Source organism: Botrytis byssoidea (genome assembly GCF_014898295.1).
Source record: "Botrytis byssoidea strain MUCL 94 chromosome Unknown BBYS_001, whole genome shotgun sequence".
Taxonomy (NCBI): domain Eukaryota; kingdom Fungi; phylum Ascomycota; class Leotiomycetes; order Helotiales; family Sclerotiniaceae; genus Botrytis; species Botrytis byssoidea.
The window spans coordinates 1595299-1618366 of NW_024065842.1; the positions used below are offsets into that span (position 1 = coordinate 1595299).

Genomic DNA, 23068 nt, shown 5'->3' on the forward strand with positions numbered 1-23068 from the left:
AAAAAAGTTCCCAAGGGAGAAATGACAAATAGCGGCTAATCTACAATAAGATTAGCGTCATTGGGCTTGATGCGGCGTGCGAGTCCGCCTAGACTATCAAGAGCCTGGTAAGAATTCAAGAAGATTTGGAGGTGAGAGAACTTATCAGTAGGCATAGAGGGAGCCAATCTCAAAGCCTAGGTATCCTTGACCCTTTGCATATTAGAATACTGTAGATTCGATCAATCTACTACATTGTTCATGATCTCTCTGTCAAAATATTTTATTGATATTCATGATTAATAATATTGATGAACGAATTGAAAGGTTCAACAAAAGGAAGGTAGCTCAGTAGGTAGGTATGGCCAAAGACCGGATCTTATTATGCCCGTCTCGAAGGTCCTTGATTATGTAATGCTCATGGTGCCTGTGCCTGCGTGCTTGCTGGTTTGATGTCAGGGAACAGGACCTAGAAGACTGAAGTCAAACTGTAAGCACCAAATAACCTAATACCTGACTTGCACCTCTTATACTCTTCTATCTATGTGAGTTGTGCCGCGACTTTTGAATGCTATTTAAAAATTCCAAAAAAATGATTTTCGAGCCAACTGCAGAACAACTCCCAAGTCGCCTTCACGAATAAATGATTGAAAAGGATACACAGAACAGTCGTCTCGATTTAACGAACGTGGCTCCGCCTGCCACATGGACGGCTCTACACGAACTGGCTCTAGCGGGGTCACTGGCAGTGATAGGAGTGGTATGAGCAGGGCGGAAAGATTCGAAGATGAGAAGAGACGAATTATCGAAAGCTGCTTTGGGAAAAAGGATTCAGATGGCTCCTGTAAGATTAGCCCAGTTTGCGCTGAAGGTGCCAGCTAACCCCTCGGTCATCTAGTATTGGAATCATACATCACACACATAAGAATCATTGAGGATGCTGCCTATCCCTCTACCCCCCCTCCTTTGAACGCAAATCCAGATGCCAAAAAACCTCGTCTTATAATTGTTGCAGTGCGCAAATCTGGACGAGTCCGTATGCACAAAGCTAGGGAGAATGCGAACGGGAGCTTTTCAATAGGCAAAACTTGGATGCTCGATGATCTATCTGCGGTAGAGTCTTTTAGTGGAGCAGTGCCTGCGAACGCTGAGGAAGAGCAACGTAAGCTATGGGCCGGTGGAATGGGATTCATTGTAACGATTGGAAAGCCATATTATTGGCAGGCCAATACTCAGAAAGAAAAGCAATTCTTCATCGCAAGCTTGGTCAAGATTTATACAAAATATACTGGCGGAAAGGCACCAGAACTCATTGGGTTCGACTCAAGAGAAAGGGAGCAATTATCTGGTATTTCTTCTGCTGCACGACCACAACAACCTCCCTCCCAAGAGATGCGACGGCCCTCACAACCCCAGCAGCCGTCCTCTTCCGCGTCTTCTCCTTATGAACAGAATCAAAGTCGACCGTTCAAACGCGATCCGTCCCGAGAGCCAGTACTTCGTAGTCAACCTAGCCGTGATGCTATGCAACGCCCACCAGGTCAAATGCCGCCCAATGCCAGCCCAGCTTTTCCACAACAAAATTCTAGACCTCCTATGCGACCACCGCGCGATGTTTCGCCAAATCCCAGTGCTAAGCTAACTGGCGTTACACCTCAACAAAGTCAAGCAAGTCTGCGTAGACTGGAGGGGGCTAATCCAAGCCAGGAGTCTTTTGGGCGCAGTGACGACAGCAGCAGCTTACCACCTCGCTCACGTGGTGGTACAAATGGGCTACCTAACACACCTGGTCGCTTTCCTGATAGAAGCATAACGCCAAATTCCCAACGCGGTCCTCCTGAAGCCGGATTTCCAAGTCCGAAACGAGACAGGTCAGCGGATGCGCCGCCAATGCCTGCTCCACTAACTATTCCGCCGGAGAGACGGCGGCCGCCGATGCCAAATATTGGAGATGCATCTCGGTTGCGTGGTGCGGACTCAATGGACAATATCGTGCCGGCGCCATTAGCTAGTCCTGGTATGCGGAGAGATGATATGCGCCCTCCTACTCGGAGCAGTGAAAGATCGATACCTCGCGAACGAGATACCATTGGAAATGGTAGCATCGATAGCAAGCTTACAGAGCCAGCAGCATTGGAAACTCCCCGCGATGATATGGGAGATAGCAGCAGCAAGAATGAGCCTCCGCCAGTTCCTACACCTGCGCCGGCTGTGACTTCTCCCGTCTCTCCCATTGCTTCGCCTACCAGCCCTATTTCACCTTCAACAGAGGATCAAGAGGATGAGGAATTGCGCCCAGGCCTAGGACCAATGATCAAAAAGAAATCCAAGGGTGATATTGCGAGTACTTTCCTCAGGGCCGCTAAAAACGCAAACGGATTTAAGCCCCGTGCTGGTGGTGCTGCCGAACGTCTTAGAGAAGCAGCACTGGCGGCTAAGTCTCCCAACGGTCCTGATGGAATAACCGGTGTAGTTCCAGCACCTTCCTTGCTTCGGGCGTTAAGTAGTGATAGTGCAACTACAGTTAATACTATCCCTGCTGCTGTACCTGCTGTTGTGCCTGCTGCTTCGCCCGAAGTCTCATCTCCTCCAGTTGAAGCCCTTCCGGAGAAATCGGCTGCACGTAAACCTAATCCTGAAGTTGTTCCGGAAGTCAAGATCACAGTCCCTGATAAGGAGTTACCTACTAGTACTATTGAAGGTCCTTCAAAAACACCTGATACAGGATCACTCGACAAGCCAAAGTCTCGCGAACCTAGACGGCCAAAATCTGCCTCTGAGGCAATGCAAAAAGAGCTAGCGTCTTTAGGCATTGACCCAAGTTTCTTGGATGGCCGAGGTTCCGATCTTGTCAATGCCTGGGATGAGTTTGGATGGGTAGGAGAAGGTGTTCATACAAAAGTCATCGATACTTTAAAGGATGATGTTGAGCGAGAGCTCAACAAGGTTCAAGCCGGAGGCTGGCTAAACCGATTAGAAGAGGAGGATGAGCGAGTTGAAGCGATCAAAAGAGGTCTAGATACATGTATGGATGAATGTGACGAACTTGATGGTTTGCTCACACTGTATCTTGTGGAGCTTGGCGTAAGTTTTTTCCATAAATGCTTTTCTGGAGATCTTTGTGTATTAATAAAAAATTTCAGACGCTCAACGAGGATATTGCCTACATCGAAGCCCAGTCACAAGGTCTGCAAGTACAAACAGCCAATCAAAAGCTCTTGCAAGTTGAGCTTCAATCTTTATTGGATACAATATCGATTTCGTCATCACAGCTTGAATGCCTCAAGACAGCATCGCTGGAGCGACCTCATGATCTCGAGTTGATTGAAAAATCCTTAGTTGTATTGTTCAAAGCTATGGTCACTATTGATCCTTCACTCAGTATTTCTGGTCCCAGAAGAAGCGAAGATGGTAGCGTTCGTTCCGGTAAAACTGGAGGTTTCGGCAATAGCGAGATCGGAAGCATGCGAGTCTTACAGGAGAAAAAAGATGTGTACCGAGTTACGAGCGTTGAGTTTCTTCAGCGCTTGTATTCATTCTTACAAATGAAATTCCGCGCTGCAATTGATGAAACGAGAAAAGCGTTAGACCGAGAAAAGGGTGGTAATATCACCAGAGCAGCTGGGAGGGGCAAACTTGACCCACGTCATCATGATCTTGCGAGAAATGTGCTTTGGAGATACAGTCCACTCATGTTGTTCTCCAGAGAAGTTGCCCCCGATGAATGGGAGAGATTTTTGTTAGATTATGAGTCTGCATGCAAACCTTTGTATCAGGACGAATTCAGAGACGCTGTTTTTGCCTGGAAGCGGATCGCTAGGAAAGCACATGGGGATGAATCTGATATTTTGTTTACATCACAAACCGAAAAACAAACCGAAGGCCTCGCAACCACGACGGCCAGAAAACTGACAGTGAAAAGAAGTCAAACATTAGCAAAAATACGATCCCCAATTGGCGATGGTGGCAACAAAGCTAGCTCAGACAAGGCGGATGGTCGACTGCCTCCAAACGAAGTATTTACGGGAGCTCTTGATGAAATGATTCCAATCATGAGTATGGAGCAAAATTTTATCGTCGAGTTTTTCCATATCTCATCACTAGAGCAACACGATTTTGCAGATTCTATCGCCGCTGCACCACCCGACTTGCGACGAGGTGGTGACCTGAGAAGGCCAAAAGTTATGGACCCGAATCGGATCTTGGCAAAACGTGTCGTGCAAACCATGGAAGAAATTTACGCTTTCTGGGCTGGTGATATGCAGGCACTCGTAGACTGGTCCCTTCAATCTGATCCATTGTAAGTTCACTATCATTCAAGTAATCAGAAAACTCAACTAATTCTTTGGGTAGGCAAGGTGTCGGAATACTCGTTTCAATTGAGCGCAAGCTTGTCGACCTTGAGGAATCAAGCCAGGAATACCTCGCACGCACACTTCAAAAACTGCATGCTCGTTTACTGGGTCTATTTAACAAATTTCTCGATGAGCAAATACGCGCCATTGAAGACACCAAAGTCAAAATAAAGAAGCGAAAGGGTGTTATTGGCTTCATAAGGATATTTCCTTCATTCTCGCTGGCAATAGAAACGATGCTAATGTCCGCCGACGGCCTCGAAGTTCGACAAATCGTAAATAATGCATACTCGCGATTGAACAAAACCATGTTTGAGTCTCTAAAAGTCATCGCAAGAGAGAACCCAAGTGCCCAAACTGCAGGTGCAGATCCAGAGGACAAGGAGGCCCTCAACTATCAGATTTTACTCATCGAAAACATGAACCACTACCTTGAAGAAGTGGATGTTCGCTCCAATCCGATACTTGAAGAATGGCGAGAAAATGCTAGCCAAGAAATGGATGAACACATGACATTGTATCTTGGTGCTGTGATTCGTAGGCCTTTAGGAAAGCTTCTCGATTTCTTAGAAAGCACTGAGAGTCTTATGCTTTCAAGACAACCTGGTGAATCGGCTTCGAAAATTTCGTCAATGCCTAGTCACTCTAAATCAACTTTCAAGAAAATTCTTGCCGGTTATGATGCCAAGGAAATTAGAAAAGGTATCGAAACTCTCAAGAAGCGAGTCGAAAAACATTTCGGTGATGCAGATGATCCAGGACTCAGTCGAGAACTTGTTATCAAGGTGCACCAACAATGCGAGAGATTGTACGAAAGAGTCGATGATAGAATTTTGACAATCAGTAGAGATGTTTATGACGGAGAGATTATTGCTGAATGGACAAGGGCCGATATTTCTACAGCATTTAGAAAATAGGTGTCGTCATGAAAGGATCAAAATTCTTCTATCTTGATTTGATTCAATATAAAATTTCAGTGGGATGTAGTATGAGCGCAAATATATGATTCAAATGGGCGTTTCGAGGAGGGTGCGGGTAGCCTTTACCATGGCCACAGCAAACCTTGTAATTCTAGGGGATATACCATGAGCTTGAAGAATGAAGATCGAAAAATAATCAATTTCCATAGCTTGCTACACTTCTTTTTATCCCTTGTCATTCTGAAAACTTGAGCCTGAGCAAGCACAAATAGATCTAAGTTCTGATCTCCACCTTTTTGTCTAGATGCTGTTCATGTACTGCTATGATAACCGAGGATATTAGACGGAAACTGACGGGTGAACACACACTCCGTATTTATCTCCGGCAGTAACTTCTTTTAGTGGTCAGTCTAACAGATGAAGATGAGTAAGCGCTACAATATATATCAGTTTCTCCAATTCAGAATAATTGTACGATTGTTATTGTTGACAATTTTCTGAATATTGTTGGTGTTCGTCTGTCAGATCAGACTTAATATTCGCCTCTGCATAGGTTTAAATTACGCCTATCCCTGCAGGCATATCTTGGGACTTTAATATTCAAAAGCGATTTGGATATTGTAATACTCGACTCAAAACAGATACTGAAGCATTATCATGGCGCCTGCAACTGATACCCATCCTCTTCCGGGCCTTTCAAATCGTTTTGTTAATGAGACTAGTCAAATGGGTGTTCTGAATGTAGACGAACCCCAATCGCCTCAAAGCACGTTCGAATTACGGCCTGTAACTCGCCAAAGACGAATCATAATTCTCATCTCAAGTTTTCTAACAATATGTATCACGATTGGTCTCAATCAATCTTATGGCGTGTTTCAGAGTTACTATATCTCTGAAGCCCAAACCATGCTTCCAAAATCCACTCGTAACGAAGGCGCGTTAGTGGCTTTCGTGGGAACACTCGGGTCTGGACTTACATGGGCGGGCAGCGTTGTGGTAAATCCTATGATGGCAAGACTAGGTATTAAGGGCTCCAAATATATCTGTATGATGGGAGTTGCTTTCATGAGCCTAGGCTTTGGACTGGCTAGTGTCTGTAAAGAAGTTGGACAATCACAATCCTCTCCCAACTCTATCATTCACTAAATCGTTTCACTAGGTTTGGCAACTTTTATTGACACAAGGCTTGCTATATGGCATTGGCTCATCGTTTCTCTACTATCCAATTCTCAGCACAGCTCCAGAGTATTTTACCACTCATCGTGGCTCAGCTATGGGATTTATCCTATCGGGTGCGGGGATCGGCGGGCTCGTGTTCTCTCCTTTGATACGCTTTCTTCTGACATCAATTGGACCAAGATGGACGCTCCGTTTACTTTCTTTCCTCGTGCTGGTAATTGCATTGCCGATTGCTGCCACTGCAGCTCCATCACGATTCATAGGAAGGAGACAAACTCACGTCGATCTCAAATTGGCCATAAAGCCTGCATTCATCTTTAGCGTTGGAGCTGGCTTCCTCCAAGCGGGAGGCAACGGACTGCCGCTCACATTTCTGGCTGAGTACTCCGTGGCTTTGGGCTACACGTCTGCTTTTGGGGCCACGTTGCTAGCTGTTTCAAACGGTATTAATTCTGTTAGTCGAGTGTTGACGGGATTTGCTGGCGATAGGTTTGGGAGACAAAATACTCTAATTCTGACAGTCATTTTGTGCGTCATATCGGTGTTAGGATTTTGGCTGGGAAGTACTACTGCAAATGGTAACAAGGTATTGTGGTTACTTTTTGTGGTTTTTTATGGTGTTGCAGGTGGTGGTTACAATGCTCTATTTCCAACAGTATGTCACTTCTTTCCTATCTCTGTGCATCTCAACCTCTCCAATTTACTTACATGTATACTCAAAGACTGTGGCGGAAGTCTTTGGACTCCAGGCCTACGCTAGCGTGAATGGGTTTATTTATTTTGTTCGAGGCCTCGGAACCATGCTTGGAAGTCCGGTTGGTGGCAAAATTCTGGGGGAGAGCAAGTTGGGAAACTATCGTTCGGTGATCTTGTTTGATGCTGCGCTTTTGTCTGGCGCTACCTTCTGCGTTATTGCAGTGCGATTTTTTGATTCTGTGGAAAAGAAATCTTGGAAGTGGATAGCTTAAGTTGTGTATCGTCGCATCATTATGTTTTAGCGAAGTTTTACAAAGGATATAGATTCTTAGCTTGTCACAACCTCCATATAGCAAGGCACACGGGAACTATTGAGCACCTTTAGATAAGGGCCCCTGATGGCGATCAACTTTAATAGTTCAGTGCATTCGACTGCTTGTATGCCGTTGGTTGGGACTTTTATGTTTCACAGGCTTAGCTAGTCATTTCGCCAAATTCAGACAACATTTTCTACCGTTTGAATGAAGTCTATAAATGAGGGCTCGTTGCGCATGATACAGTCAAACAACCAGGTAATGGTGTATGCGACAGTTGTGAGCAATAGAAGTTCATTGCACTCTGACGATTTCATTACTGTCGAATGTTTGCGCAGAAAAATCTTTTCGACACAGCCTCTTTCCCCGGATAAACAATTCTTAGCATCCAGCCCTAGAAAAGTACCAACATGAAATACGCTCTGATATCATTGTGTGCCAAATCGAAGCGAAGGTCAAGATAGTCTTTTCTTATAGGCCAGAAGACGTTTAAAGTTGGTCAATATATCATCATTCCATGTTCAATGGGCTACTGTAAAGCCACTATCTTCGGCTCTTTCAGTACTAGGTAAATTCAATAATATTGACAAGTCGGCGCTTAAAAACCAACAAGTCAAGCGCAATCGATTCTATTGGTTGTGTAGCTGAGGATATACGAATATTGAATGCTGGAGAGGTCAGTTAAAAGGCCATGTGGCCTATAAGGCTGAAGTGTCTAAAGACATCGAAAATTTTGCCTTCCCTTGATTTTGGCCTCGATGAGGTCGTTCAATATTTCCCTTTCGTCGTGGGCCCGAGCTTATATATCTCTTGAGAAATTGTATATCATTCATACAATGCATCGTATTTTTATTGTCTTTTGTTCATACAAGTTTGTGGACATGCTTTTCACTATATATTATCAAAATCTTATTTGACACATGAATAATGGCTGCAGTGCATGCCCGATCCAAGCTGATGGCTCGTGATCAGTCATTGAATAGTCGTTCCTCCTTGACTGACACAGCCTCTTCATCCTCAATAGAAAGAAATGAAGTAGAGCAACCAATTTCTTCCATCAGCCTTCCAGTCGGAGCGGAAATTGGTATTGGTCTTATTATCGGCATTGTTACTTGCACGTTAGTGCTTACCATGTTACTACTTTTCAGCTGTATCAGAAGAAATCGAATGCTTCGTCGAACAGCAAAGGATTCACCAGTACCCTTTGTGAACGAGGAAGATAATCCGCGAGCACGTCGTATATCTTCGACGCAAGACTTCGAGATACATCAGAAGACGCCCGGTGAAGAACGTTCGCATGCTATGTCACAACATCGGTGGACGAGCCCCGATGACGTTGCACCTAAATATGAGTCTCGCGCGCAGCAAGAAAGACCGAGTTTCGCTGAAGTACAATTGGAAAATCGCGAAGAATCTGTTGACAGCCAAAACAGACAGCATACTAACTCCCCTTCACACATTTACTCAAACGCAGGCGAAGAAACACCCAGCTACTCGTCCCATCATGATTCCTACGGTTCTTGGACAAACTCCCCATCAAGCATATCTCAAGTCCCCAGTTACGAATCATCGAATTCTTCCCAACAACAACAACATGCGCGGCTTGTGCATTCTTCAAACTCAAATCCAACACTTATTCAGAGTCATCATCCTCAACAAGAAGTGTACATGCCCCGACAAGAATCAATCAAAATCCAACAACCAGTGCCATCTTATAGTCCGTGGCGAAATCACAGATTACTGAATAGAACCTATTCGACGGAGAGCGTAATATTACAACAAACACCCAGCCGAGACAAATCGCGATCGCAAATGGAGACGAAACAAGAAGTTGCGCACGTTGCAAATAAAAAAGTCAAGGTAAAGAGAGGAAGTGCTGTAGATGACCAATCTGCAAACAATTCAGAGCCTCCCAAGCCTAGGAAACACGTCAAAGCTGCACTTAAAAGAAAGACTAAAGATAAGAGTCCGCGCCAAAACTCTCCCCTTACAAAAACATCTAATCTCCAGAAACCATCTGTTGAACATGATTCCGCCGTCGTAGCAGGGACAAAATTCAATCAGAAAGCAAGAGATCAAGACCAAGATAGAAAGAGAGATCAGGCACCTCATCCACTCCGATCTCATCCTTACTCCTCAACAGAAAACATCGAGAGCTCCAAATCTCACACCAAGGAAAAACCGCTACCTTCACCACCCACTGAGCATCCTATGATTCCCGAGCTCGAGGGCTCAGAACAGAAGTTCTTATGACTATCAGTGACCAGATTTTTGCAGGAACTATGGGGAATGGGAAACGAGGTAGGATGTTACTATAGAATTTTCTTTAGTCTCTGTGTCCATCTATGGATTCTGATAGATTGCTTTTATGCTTTCGGTTTGAGGTATGCATGTATCTAGGATAGAAACGTAGCCACCAAAATTAAATATTCTCAATGATTCACATAAAATGATCTGCCTGAATTTTCGTAATCTCATAATCTTATATAGCCGAAAAGAAGAACGATGTAAATACTAAAAGGGGTATCGAAAAGATAACAAAAGCTACCGCCAACAATCTAAATGATTCTGCTCCTAAGCTCCCCAGAAACGATCGTGAGTTGAAGTTAATATATACATTAAGAATTCTTATGCCCTCCAAACTTTCTAATCGTAATCGTTGTACGTAAAGATATCGAATCATATCGTGACATAACATCATCCTCATAAATGCATACGCGCATGCATCGGTGATTTTCATACCACTCTAGCATGCACGATGACTCGCCCACTACGCTTCTATGCCTCGTCATCCGGCGGCAACTCGCCTCCAACCTTCTTCAGCCATCTTAAAATCCTCCCCCTAACTTCATCCAACTCAGTCCCCAAGCCACTCCTCCAAAGCTCTTCAACAACTTTCACTTTCTCCTTCAAATCATCTGTTAGTCTTCCCTCTTCTTCCTTCTTCACTGCCTCTAACTCTCTCTCCACCTCTTCTTTTCCTTCTCCCTGAGCCACGCGTTGAGTTGCCATTAATCTACAATTTGCTGCCGTTACTCCTACTTTAACTTCGTGTAATAAACAGAGCAAATTCGTCTGACTCTCGATAAACTGATATGTCGATTTGCCCGTGTGGACTATGAGTGTATACAAATATTGTAACGGAAAATCATAATAGCTTGGATTTTCCTCGTATTCTTCTTTGGGTATTTGTATCATAAAGTCTTCCAAATCTCCATCTTTCGGGATCTGCTCAACCAAACGACTGAGAGAGGGAGCAATATCCCAGAAAGCACCGAGTTGAACTTCCACGCCTCGCACTACATTTTCTTCGATAATATCCATGAGTTCCTCTGTACGCTTGAGAATTTCGGATTCGAATTCTTGTTTGCGTTTTTGAGCATCTTCTGCGAAGAAGGATTCTGCGCCGCGCACTTTTTCGGTATTTTGGGATAAGCGATAAGGAGTTATGATCATCTCTTTGTAACGATCATTGCGATCCGAGAGTAACTCGTAAACTTCACGGTGAAGTTGCTCACGAGCTTCGAAAATCCATTTGAGAAGGGTCAATTTTTCAATAAGCTCTGGTTGTTCATCACCTTCTTCCTGGGTAGAAGTCGGATTCTGGTTTCTTGAGTCATTAAAGAGTTTACTTCGCAGCTGTTCAAAAAGATCGGTGGCTGATTGAATACGGGTCATGAGTAATTCGTTGACAGGAAGAACGACTTGAGATTGAAAGAGTTCAAAGATAGATTTGGCGGCTTCCTTTGATTTGAGAATTTCACTGGTGACAGAATCTGCTTCGTATGCAGCTGCGTCAGCGTACGAGATCGTTCCAGCTTCAATATCGCGCTGCGTACGGAGACGTAGTGATGTTCGACGTTTGGAAGCAGCGGTAGTTTGATCTTCCTGCATCTGAGCACTATCCCTCAAAAAGCGTTCTTTAGTGGCAGTTACTTCAGTGATGTCGCTTAAGGTACGAACAGTTGTACGGATGCTTGTGAGATCTGGATGGTTGTTGTTCACTGCTGGGTGGTGACGGGGATAAGGTGGGGGTAATGTGACCAATCTTGAAACATCAAGGTGCTGGGGATTTGGTGTGAAGGGCGTTCGTGGAACGAGGGCTGGGGGAACAATTGACTGAAATACGGGAGATACTTGATTCGGTTGGTGGAAGCCAGTTTTCTCCTGTGGATATTCGTTGGGACCTAGATGGGCTGGATTACTCGGCCCACCGAATGTATTCTCCATTGGCGATCCCGAAGATTGGTCTCCTTCACCAAATTGTAAAGCTTCACGCAATTCCTTTGGCATACCCATATACTTTGATTCCCGTTTTGATCTTTCGAATCTTGACGAAGGAGCTCCATCTGACCCATGTTGACTAACTTCCCACCATCTGCTTGAAGGCCTTCCTCGTGAACTTGCACCATCAAGTGCCTCACTAACACTCATGCTTGGGATTGGAGATAAGGAGGGCATATAGCCAGGTTGACTCCACCATTGTGGATTTTGTTGTGTTGGAGCGGGAGATGGCGGGCCTGCTGAATTAGCTCTAGATCCAGGCCTTGAATCTGAGCGTGAGGTTGGCCTCGTGGGTGGGCGCGATCCAGATCTTGGTTCTGAGTTTTGTAACGGTATATTTTCCTTTACGGCCCCTACTAGCGAGCCCCTATGGGATCTTGGCGCAGCTGACGATGCAGGTGTGAATTCACTTGCACGAGACGCCGAAGAGTCTCTACGAGGATTAGTATTCGGGCGAAATAAGTCCCGAGTCAAATCTAAGATCTCGGATCCCATTGCATCTATAGCAGACGCATAACGGTCTCGACGAATTCTAGATTCATTCACAATGAACTCAGCAAAAATCCGTACACGGTCTGTATCATTTGTTGCACTGGCTTCTCTTTGAACAAAAATTTCATGTCTCTCTGCTGCAGAGCAGGCGAAATCATCATTTGGGGTCATTTGGGATATTTGACTTGCAACAGATTTGCCTGTTGCAGGCTGGGATGCAGTCGAAGCAGCGATGACTGCGGAGTCATTTTTAGGGATGATCAAGGAAGGCGGACGATTATTGGGAGTCTTTTGAACCATTCTTGACTGTGGTGGGGGAGTTGGCAAGGATTTAAAAGGAACTGATGGTGAGTGTTCTATTCCAGATGACCTGATAGACTCAGGAGAGAAAGGCGGAGTAGGTGCCACTGGTCTAGGAGTTGAGCCCCTAGAGCCAGTAGCAGTTCCGTTCATACGATCGGGAGTGGTCAAGTTCTGCTGCATGGGTTGGGACGATCTCGGAGTTTCTGAATAATTAGATGATCTTCCGCTCCTTGGAGTAGCCCTGGTTATAGTTTGACGCCTCGCTAGGGGCACAACAATGTCACTAGGAGTAATCGCTTCCGCCCAAGGATTATTTGATTGTTCAACAGCCGATTCAGGGTAAGCTACCCTGCCAGTTCTACTTTCACTTCTTCTTTCACGAATAGTTTTCTCTCCTCTGACTGCTCGCGATCTTGCCAAGCTAGAAGAATTTGAATCAGAAATAGAATCAGTCGCTGTACTAGAAGCGTTACTCGAAGTATCGATGTGGAGCACGGGACTTTCTACACGGTTTCGGGGGGGTGCTGCTGTGGGTGTCTCGTCAGGCCAATCTGACGCTGCCGCAGAAGCTTGGGGTGGAGGCGAGAGTGGAGTGGGCGGAACTGGACCTAAAGAAGATGAAGGCGGGGGTCTTCGCGTAGGGGGAGAGGTTACACTTTCGAGCGTACGGGTCATACTTTGGGATCTTGGGGGTGGAGGGACGCCAGGCGGAGGCGGAGGTAAGGGCATTCCAGGCTGCCATCGAGTAGTAGATGGATCTCGCGAATGCGCCGGGGATGCTGAGCTGATGGCTCCCGTAGATGCAGCTCGACGGGACCCTGGAGGTAGAACATTGATCGGAACAGGCTCTGCAAGTTCTTGACGAGTCTGTTCCACAACTCTTCTTGGAATGGCTGGAACTGGAGGTATTGGTTCCCTGTTTGCTGGTGACATTCTGGGATTTTCAGAATGGTTGACTTGTCTCCTGGAGAATCCAAAGATGCCATGTGGCCGATCATTCGATCCAGCTCTCGATCGTCCACCAGGTGGAGGAGGATAATTTGGGTGTGGGGTACTTGGGGCCGGAGTATGAGGGGTATGTGGAATATCTGGGGAAGACCGATATGCCTGTGGTGGAGAAGACATAGACTCATCTGGCCCTCCTGCCGGTCTATTGCTTCGAGGTGGTGAGTATGGGGGTGGAGCCGGAATCACTACTGCAATTAATTATTAGCTTTTACTACCCCGCGCACACTGTGGATGTAATTCGAAAGTTTAAAACAGTTTTTGAAATCAAATACCATCTGGATCGTGAGGTGGCCTGGCAGAATAATGCGAAGTATCTGAACCACCACTGACGCTGGGAGATGAGGTCCATTGTGAAGGGTTGTACTGTCGCACTGAGCTCTGAGGTGTGTTGTACTGTGATGGATGATATCCAAATGCTGAGCTCGGATTTCCAGAGATGGTAGATCCTGGAGTCTGATGATGAGGAGGAGTGACCTGAACAGATGTTGTGATGGGATTCAATTCCATTCTTCTTCGGAAACCATGCTCTCTATGAGGGTTCATTGTCGCGTCTTTACAGTCTCCCGATTCTAAAAATAGTAACACGAAGGTGCTATCGCGACAAACGAGACTTAACCTCGACACTCAAGCACTCAAGCACTCAAGCACTCAAGCCAGGCTTTCGTCCTATTTAGACGACTTTGCCTTTGGTCTCATCTGAACATAAAGATGTAAACGAGTCAAGTTGAGTGTGAGTTGAAGTTTTCAAGTTGTGAAGGATATCCCTTTTTTTTCCTATGGGATCGACCTCCCTTTAGGTCATGGTGGTATTTTTTGATTCGAAAGGGCGAGATGGCTGTTTTTGAAGCATGGTAGCATGGGCAAAGAAAGATGCTCCCATCCTTACAACACCACCAACTTCAGGGTTCCAAATATGGCATGGCCCACGATTGGAGTTATCGGAGTTGATGTGCATGATCAATTCTGTCCGCCTTTTTCATATTGAACCAATGAGATGATGTTACAGTGACATTTCGACATGGATCTAGTCTGCTAGTCTTCATTTGACATGTCCAGCGCTTATGGGCTCCCCTCGCTGCCCCAACGATTCATGCGCCAAACCGTATCCGTGCCCTTAGAAGGTTGTATTGACGGCTCCGACAGCATAGGAAAAAGGTTGAAGCTTTCATTTGATATGTGCATGCACCGTTGAGGGTGAGACATGGTGTGTACCTGAATTAGAATCTGTATGTTGTTTTGAATGATAAATCATGATAATCCTTCATATCGAGTTCTAAATCGAAATCTTGAGGACATGTTCGTTTCTCGCATAGAGGATACAGACCAACAATCTTAACTATAATTATCACTTACCCAGTAATTAATTCATGAGCATTATGGAGAGAATTTTGTTGTATGTGGAGCCCGAGACTAAGAAAGTGCTTTCTATAGGGTAACTAAAAATAGAGTCATCCAATGTCTTATCTTTTTTTCCCTTTCCCTCTTCACCGATTAAGCATCTCACAATTGCAACCGTTAGTTAGGATCTAGAGACTTAACGAGGACAGGTCATCTAGGTACTAGGTAGTCATAAGTTATTGTATTGTGCTTGCCTCGGTATGGAATCGCTACTTTAGCAGTGAGTTGTTAGCGGGGAGATTCTAGACTGATCAATCCATAATACACGTGTGTGAGGATATCTACTAGGCTCCTAGCTAGTAGGTGTGATTGATATATTGGATGAAAACGTGAATCTGACATCTTTGTTTTTATATCTTGAGCTTGGCAAGTAGGCAAGAGAAAGAGGCTTGTGAAACGTCATCTGGATACCGAGGATGCACTTTCATCACAGTCGGTACTGTGTATCAAAATTCCACAGTGGATCTCATCAAATCCTGTCACTGAGCGACATCACGAACTGAGCATCGTTATTACAAGCTCCATTTTTCTTCACATTGCTTATCTGACATGGGTGGATTGTCAATCCAAGTTCGACGTAATTTCATACAGTAAACGAGGCAGGATTGAGTCTCAACAACATGCTACCGCTTAAGTTTGCACAAAGTAAGTGATGATATGAATATCATTTAGGTCTAGAAGCTAGCCTACTGAATGAAGGCTGGAGCTGCATTACTTCACTGCCCATTCGATCTGTACAACGAAGCCCATATCTTACACAAATGTCTTCCAACCCTATCGAAACTGGTATGATACTGGGGTGATAGCTCGTCCTTAGTGTGCGCACGAGGCATTGAACAGGAATAACCTTCAAGAGGTACCATATCCCAAAGCTCTGGATTGTGGGTCCATCAATGGCCTTCCATCTTATTCGCTGTCAAGATTTCGCGTCCTCCATTGATTTGCATGGACGATGTTGTCGTTACAACCGCTTCAACCCTCACTGGACTTTGCCCCCATTCCCATCTTGACCATAAGAAAACTCTTCCGGTAGATCCATTCCCACCCTCCTGGCAGTCAAACGTACTCGCTCTTCTTCATCCATATTCATGCCAGGGTTATATCTCTCAAGTAATGTGGCATACATCCTTTGTGCCTTGACATATTGTAAGAATTGCTCTGCTTGCTCGATTGGCGTGCCAGTTTCCGAGGCTATGGTTCTGCGAATGCGGGATTGTAGAGGTGAGCGGGATTCTTGTGTAAGAGGTCGAGATGGAAGTTCGCGGAGAAACGAGCGGTAGAGAGAGCGTAGCTTCGTAGGTGTGATAGAAGACATTTTCGTAGTTGCCCGCGCCGATGAGGGTGAGGTTTGAGGAAAGTTGATGAGAAATATGAAATCACCATCCTGGCACACCCTAGAATTAGAACTGTCGGCACCAAAAATTCCGACATATTTTCAGCCTTGCAGCCTCGTCCATCCAATATATTCATATTCTCTTGCACTTCAACATCGAATTCCCTTCCAATGTCAACGCTTTTGAGGATACAGTCATGTGCTCGTACAAATCGACGAGATTTGATTTCTGCGAGCAATGTTTTCAGAGGACTTAAGACAATATCACAGGGTCATGATTCTCAAATACCACAACATATGAATTTTCCTTCTACTAAACTATGCTACCACTGGGACACTTTACCACCCACGGAAGCTCAACTTGTGCACGCAAATGGATTTTTCACCAAAAAACCTCCCAAGCACTTATGGTCTACATCGCAGTTCTATGCCATGGAGTTTGGAGATAGCTCTGAGGTTTGTTTCTTAGGACGATCAAATGTAAGCTTAATCCTCTAGTTATACTATTGGGCTTGTGGCTTGATCTTTCCGTTACACTGAATACTATCTGTGGTTTTTTTGATATAGAAGACACGAGTTGTTGCACTTATAGGTATATACTGACACTGGCATGTTGTAGGTTGGCAAATCATCTCTTCTCAACGCTCTGCTCAACACCAAGGCAGCATTTACCAGCTCGAAACCTGGGCGAACTCGGTCTATGAATGCATTTGCGATTGGAGGGCATGAAGGGTCTGAAGATAATAGTGAGCGATTAGTAGTACTGGATATGCCAGGATATGGACATGGTGGTAGACCTGAATGGGGAAAAGAAATCATCAAATATTTGGAGAAGAGGAAACAGCTGAAACGAGCTTTCGTACTCATCGATTCCGAGCACGGAATCAAGGAAAGTGATCGTGTAATGCTGCAAATGTTGCGGTCACAGAAAGTACCCCATCAAGTGGTGCTGTCAAAGATTGATAAGATTCTGTTTGCTTCAAACACGAAAAAAATCCCGAGCAATGATAATTTGAAGAATAGGATGTCCCGTGTAGACAAAGTCTTGCAAGAGACAAAAGAAATGATCGAGCCGGACCCAGAGTCTGAGGACGCTGACTCTATGACTGGAGAGATACTAACATGCACATCTGAGAAGTGTGCTGGAAGGAAATATGGCATTGATGCTGTTAGATTTGCAATGCTAAGGGCGGCGGGTCTACATATCCAGCCAAAAATCAAGCTAGCCAAGCAAGCGGACATCATTTCGCACGAAGAACTATTCGAGGGATTGAATACTGCAGACTGAAGATGTATTCGGAGAACATGTTGCGAAAAAAGAAAAAAAAATAGGGAACCTGATCACATTGCGCTGGTCTAGAAGGATTCCTGCCTTTCACTTGGGATTGGTGACTGACCACGTTCCAATGGAATACGCTGATCTAGAGTCTTAACTCCAGTACTGTACTTATATATAAGTGATCAATCCATGGTATGCTTGATCTGTGCAAATTTCAGCAGTAGAGGATGCAAGGGAAGCAGAACAGGCGAATAATTTGAAAGATGGAAAGGGGAAGGGTATGGCAACAGTGCTGATCATGATCGATGCAAGACAATTACCTAGTACTTACAGCAGTTGGTTGATGGGGGAAAAAAGGGGGTTTATTAGTCAATACCAAAATAAACCAAAACATTCCGAATGGGAAAACAAATCTCTATCGAACAAATGTCCCCAGTTAGTGAAGCCCAATGATAGCTCGTATGTACCTGACATGAACTCTGAATACGTGTCACATGATTGTATTGGATGGATGGTGACTTTTCTGGGCCATGGGGTTGATCCCGCTAATCGTCATACTGCACCGCTTGCCGGAGACCTGCAAGCAAGTTGAAAGTTGCAACTTTCAATTTTTTTAGCCACTACCTGGAAATTGTCGCAACCTAAACCGACACTACCTATCCATTCAAATTTTATATGCTTAATTCTACAAATTCTACATATCTAATCGTCTTAAACAACCTCTACAGAAAAAAGACACCTTCAACCTCAAAATCAAATAATCACCCTTTTTGATCAATCTTTAGACATTCAAATATTCATTCCCTTTGATCAGGATCTGGAAAGTGCGGGGCCAACCGAAGCATAGCCTAGCCTTTACTACTGGGTACATACAGCGCCGGGTCTTCATTCATTAACATCGGAAATTACCATATCAAGCGATTACATAGTGATCACTTACGACGCCATACCTGACAACATCATTCATCATTACGCCGTTGTCGCCTTTCCATACAAACGCGATTCGCGATTGGCTTCTTAGGTGTCGCATCGTAGCTGGATAGCTACCGAATCTTTGATCGCAATTCAGACATTACAATTAATTTGGTATTGAACTCAGGAGAGATCAGATCGTCAACATGTCGAAAGTCGTACGAAGCGTCAAGAACATCACGAAAGGATATAACAATGTGCAAATCAAAGTTCGGAATGGTATGATCCTTTTGCCAAACTTCCGACTATTTTATTGATGAATGATAGCTACGAGTAATGACCCATGGGGTCCGGTCGGATCTGACATGGCTGAAATTGCTCAACTAACCTTCAATTCGTGCGTGCCTTTATCACTTGCCATTGTGAATAGAGCTGACGCGAGTATCACAGGGCGGAAACATTTTATCAGATAATGGATATGATCGACAAACGTTTGAACGACAAGGGCAAAAATTGGAGACATGTTTTGAAGGCCTTGAAAGTATTAGATTACTGTCTGCACGAAGGTTCCGAGTTGGTAGTGACATGGGCAAGAAAGAACCTCTATATTATCAAGACTTTGAGGGAGTTCCAGTATATTGACGAGGATGGGAGAGATGTTGGTCAAAATGGTTTGCATTTTCATGATGAGACTAATGAAGCCTGCTAACCATGCCCTTAGTTCGGGTCTCCGCTAAAGAATTAACATCTTTGATCTTAGATGAGGATAGACTTCGAGCTGAGCGCGCTGATCGCAAAAACTGGAAATCTAGAGTTACTGGCCTGGATGAGTTTTCCGAACCTTCAGATGCACAGCCACGACGACAACGACCACACCGAGCGCAGCGCGCCGACGAAGAGGATGCAGAATATAGGTTGGCTATTGAGGCTAGCAAATACCAAGAGGAAGAGGATCGTAAGAAGCGTGAGAGTAGGCAAGGGGGTCGTGAACCAGACGACGATGATCTAGCTAAAGCTCTCAAGCTCAGTCAAGAGGAAGAAGAGTTACGCAGACGTGAATTAGAAGAGCAAAATGCGCATTCGCTCTTTGATGATGATCCAATTCAATTATCGCAACCCACTGGTTTCAATGGAGGGTACCAGCAACAAGGAGCCGTCGATTGGTCAGGAAATCCCATTGTTGATTTGCAAACACAGCCTACGGGATATTTAAATCCCTACACAAATTTCCAAAATGCGCAACCTACTGGCTATCAAACTACTGGTTATCAACCTGGATTCTCCATGCAGCAAACGGGCTTTGATCCTTACGCATCACAGCAGCAGCAACAACAACAACAACAACAACAACAACAACCGTTTCAACCGCAGCCTACTGGATTCAATCCATATGACCAGTTCTCGCAACAGCAACAGCAGCAACCTCAGCAGCAACAACACCTAGAACCAATTGCCCCCGCCGGAACGAACAACCCCTGGGCTACAAACCCGAGCCAATCACTCCAATCTTTACAACCAATGCCTACTGGATCCAACAATCCATTTGCATCATCATTTGCGCGCCCACAAACCAGTTCCGCTGCATCCAAGCCAACACTAGCTACTCTTCAAGAACAGAAGACTCTGGGCCAGTACAACAATACGACATCATTCAGCAACACTCCGTCCTTCAGTCCTTCTCCTTCATTCTCGCCGCAACCACCTCAAAGAGAAGTATCCGAACATGAAGCTAAGCTCAATGCGCTTCTATCTAGCGGAGATGGAATGGACACCTTTGGAAATACAGGAAACCTTAGAATCCCAGCTCAGCATACTGCACCAGGAACCTTTGTTAATAGTGCGGGTGCTGGCTTAGGACGTATCCACGAACAACAAACCGGCAACAACCCATTCCTTCAAACCCAATATACCGGCATGCCACAAACCACATATCAAAATAATGCTGCTGGCGCGTTCGGTGGCAGTCCATATGGTCGACAAGTGCCAGCCGCTACTGGACCAGCTGGCATGAATGGTGGCGCAAACGGATTTAACCAATCGAGCAATCCATTCGGCCCCAGGCCTCAGCAGGGACAGAATGGACAGGGTGGAGATTTGATACAATTCTAAATGGCAGCTGGGAGGCAGATAAGGAGTGATAAATGGCATTGTTGGAAGAGCGGAAAAGGGAAAGTATAAAGTTTTGCACTTCGACATGGAAATTATTCGGAAGCCTTGGATTGGTTTACGCATGCCCCTTTGCTTTACAGGCGCGAGGTGGCTTTTCTACATTCTTCTATTGTTACCATCCTTCTCTGCGATCAATCATTTTCTCTTCTCCGAAAGATTTTTGAGTGCATTGTGGGATGAGATAACATGATATGCAATTTGGGTTAGGTTTGGGTGGAAAGAAGAGGCTAATGGTTTGGGGATATATTGCAAGGCTTCAGCTCTAGGAGGACGGTGTAGTTAGAGTAGATTGAATTATGGAGTGTGAATATGTTTGATAAATTGAAGAATGCTGTTCGCTAATCTGGTGCAATGCTGAGTGATACCTGATCTCATTCGACGCGACTTCTGGATGAATCCTTCGACTGGCAGGTATTTGTTTTCAAAATGAGATCACGAATGTCTTTCTCGTGCTGTGGACGTGGTATCCTGGAAATGTACTGTAATTATGCATACCTACTCGCATGAAGGTAGTGCAATACCTTGGCCTCTCTGTAACCCAACCCGACGCCTACACTCCTTGCTTTACTCCTTGATATGATTGATGGTATAACGATGTGATATACACGGAAAACTAAAGACAAAAACGTCATACTGTAATCAAAACAGGTCTCTATCTCCTATCCTTCTGCTCCAGTACTTCGAATTGGCCGGGATGATTTTGTTTTCGATGAAACGATGGAACAAATCGGTGGACTGCTTCCAGAGGCTGGGGGAAGGTGGTAATCCAACGGGCGATCCGAGACCTTGATGAGGATGAGATGATATATTGAGTTTGGGGGTTTTCATTCATCCCATACATATTTGAATAAACTCTTCTCTCCCTACTCCGCCTTTGCCCTCTAAATCGAATTCCTCTATCATCGCTCGCAGCTCGTCTTCTTCTAGTCCCTCGCCTAGTTCGTGCGCCACTCGCCGTAGATCTTCAAGGGTTATCATGCCTTTGTCGTCGGTATCGAATAGAGCGAACGCTCGCAGTATTTCGTCGCGAGGATCGCGCGCCGCTATTAGATTTCCGGCGATGGTTTGGAAGGCTTGGAGAGTGAGTAGCAGACGCCCGGGGGGGATATTGGGATCGCGTATGCCGTTGCGCGCTGCGGTGTCGGGAGGTATGCCGTGCGTGGTTAAGAGAGTGAGGATTTCGGGTTTGGGCAGATCGAAACCGAGGGCTTTGAGGGCGACTTTGAATTCGTGGTAGTCGATTCTTTGGTCCTTGTCGTTGTCGAAGAGAACGAACTGAGGGGTTTGTTAGCGCATTGTTTTGATGTGGGTGGAGGAGGAGGGGTTGATGCGATGCGCGCGACTCGTGATGGAATTGTGTCGTCTTGCGCATGGTGTTTCGTGGAATATATGTAAACATACAGCTTCATTGATCTCTTCCCTCTGTTCATCACTTAAGATATTCATTTGAGCATTAGCCGGCGGGGCCATGGCCGGGGCAGGAGCTTGCGCTTGGGTATCCTTCGATAACCTTTCTTTCTGCCTCAAAGCCAAAGCGGGTTGTGATTGAGCAAAAGCAGTTGTGGTGGGAGGATTGCGTATGTTATTGAAAGGACGCGCGGGGAAGGAAGAATGCGGTTGACTTGTTGATGCCATCGAACACTTTTTTTATTTATTTAAAACACAGTGCGCGCAGAGTGGGAGCAATTGAGAAAAAAGTGGCTATTAATTGTAAAATAACGTGTATCAAGTAAGTCTAGAGAAGACGGGTGGTTGTTAGTGGCTGGGAAGGAAAGCTATTATTATATTTTTGTCGGACAGGGTGGTGAAGTGGGACGGAGCGATTTGATGCAAGTGTTTATGATGGGTTGATTGGGGATTCAAAGTGTAGGGTGCAAGGTGGTGGTGCAAGGTGGTACTACTGTTTCGAAGAATCGACGCGTTAAGCTTTTGGAGAAAATTGAATCTGAACGCGTCGAATGAGGGCTGCACTCGAAAATGGGTGTGATTAGTCATCACGGTCGGCATGGACGTTGGAACTGTACTGGGGTGTGAATGAATTGATGTATCATCCCTCGCTCCCTACCACTGGTGTACTGGTAGTAGGTATATCAAGTATGAGATATGAAGTACTCGAGTACGTACTAGATAGCTCGAGGTCGGAAACTTGAATGCGTGGAGATGGGGCCGAGTTACTTACTGTATGGAGTACCATTCCATACATCGTAGTCATAGTCAAAAGAAATAAAAAGAGAGAGAAGAAAGCTTTCATAAGACGGAAGGGAGTACCTACTAGGCAGGTGGTAGGTATTGAAATTGAAGGCTGGTCACGCGCACAGCATCAGGTGATCATGTACATACAATTGTATGGATTGTACGGATTGTATACGAACAGGAAGCTTGGCTATGAATCTCTGTAGAGACTGTGAAACTTCAAGTGTCAAATCAGCTTGTAGAATTTCTTCCTC

General features: G+C 45.1%; 8 protein-coding genes across 8 annotated transcripts; 5 read left to right on the forward strand and 3 right to left on the reverse strand.

The window, feature by feature from the left end:
* Positions 1–684: 684 nt before the first annotated feature.
* Positions 685–5251, forward strand: EAE97_000482 (uncharacterized protein; the record flags this gene model as incomplete). Its single annotated transcript, XM_038870992.1, has 4 exons — positions 685–823; positions 878–3063; positions 3123–4279; positions 4333–5251. The coding sequence occupies 4 exons, from the start codon at positions 685–687 to the stop codon at positions 5249–5251; spliced, it is 4401 nt and encodes a 1466-aa protein (XP_038738353.1).
* Positions 5252–5911: 660 nt separating this feature from the next.
* Positions 5912–7401, forward strand: EAE97_000483 (uncharacterized protein; the record flags this gene model as incomplete). Its single annotated transcript, XM_038870993.1, has 3 exons — positions 5912–6358; positions 6414–7088; positions 7156–7401. 3 exons carry the CDS (start codon positions 5912–5914, stop codon positions 7399–7401), a joined length of 1368 nt encoding a protein of 455 aa, XP_038738354.1.
* Positions 7402–8370: 969 nt separating this feature from the next.
* Positions 8371–9696, forward strand: EAE97_000484 (uncharacterized protein; the record flags this gene model as incomplete). The annotated part of the gene is made up of 1 exon (XM_038870994.1): positions 8371–9696. One exon carries the CDS (start codon positions 8371–8373, stop codon positions 9694–9696), a length of 1326 nt encoding a protein of 441 aa, XP_038738355.1.
* Positions 9697–9907: 211 nt separating this feature from the next.
* EAE97_000485 (uncharacterized protein) lies at positions 9908–14308 on the reverse strand. Its single transcript, XM_038870995.1, has 2 exons — positions 13803–14308; positions 9908–13718 (listed from the first exon to the last, which is right to left on the reverse strand). The coding sequence occupies exons 1-2, from the start codon at positions 14071–14073 to the stop codon at positions 10222–10224; spliced, it is 3768 nt and encodes a 1255-aa protein (XP_038738356.1). The 5' UTR covers positions 14074–14308; the 3' UTR covers positions 9908–10221.
* Positions 14309–15907: 1599 nt separating this feature from the next.
* Positions 15908–16243, reverse strand: EAE97_000486 (uncharacterized protein; the record flags this gene model as incomplete). Its single annotated transcript, XM_038870996.1, has 1 exon — positions 15908–16243. The coding sequence occupies one exon, from the start codon at positions 16241–16243 to the stop codon at positions 15908–15910; it is 336 nt and encodes a 111-aa protein (XP_038738357.1).
* Positions 16244–16432: 189 nt separating this feature from the next.
* Positions 16433–17549, forward strand: EAE97_000487 (uncharacterized protein; the record flags this gene model as incomplete). Its single annotated transcript, XM_038870997.1, has 2 exons — positions 16433–16741; positions 16881–17549. 2 exons carry the CDS (start codon positions 16433–16435, stop codon positions 17547–17549), a joined length of 978 nt encoding a protein of 325 aa, XP_038738358.1.
* Positions 17550–18127: 578 nt separating this feature from the next.
* Positions 18128–20561, forward strand: EAE97_000488 (uncharacterized protein; the record flags this gene model as incomplete). Its single annotated transcript, XM_038870998.1, has 4 exons — positions 18128–18731; positions 18780–18849; positions 18903–19123; positions 19174–20561. The coding sequence occupies exons 1-4, from the start codon at positions 18659–18661 to the stop codon at positions 20559–20561; spliced, it is 1752 nt and encodes a 583-aa protein (XP_038738359.1). The 5' UTR covers positions 18128–18658.
* A 699-nt stretch (positions 20562–21260) lies between these two features.
* On the reverse strand, positions 21261–22256 carry EAE97_000489 (uncharacterized protein; the record flags this gene model as incomplete). The annotated part of the gene is made up of 3 exons (XM_038870999.1): positions 21261–21406; positions 21461–21896; positions 22023–22256. 3 exons carry the CDS (start codon positions 22254–22256, stop codon positions 21261–21263), a joined length of 816 nt encoding a protein of 271 aa, XP_038738360.1.
* Between the last annotated feature and the right edge of the window lie 812 nt (positions 22257–23068).

What these genes read in the sequence shown, in the direction of transcription:
- EAE97_000485 (XM_038870995.1), bottom strand. Translation starts at nt 14,073, where the DNA reads ATGAACCCTCATAGAGAGCATGGTTTCCGAAGAAGAATGGAATTGAAT. An exon ending in GCCACCTCACGATCCAGATG is followed by an intron (nt 13,719 to 13,802) that starts GTATTTGATTTC and finishes AATTAATTGCAG; the next exon opens with TAGTGATTCCGGCTCCACCC.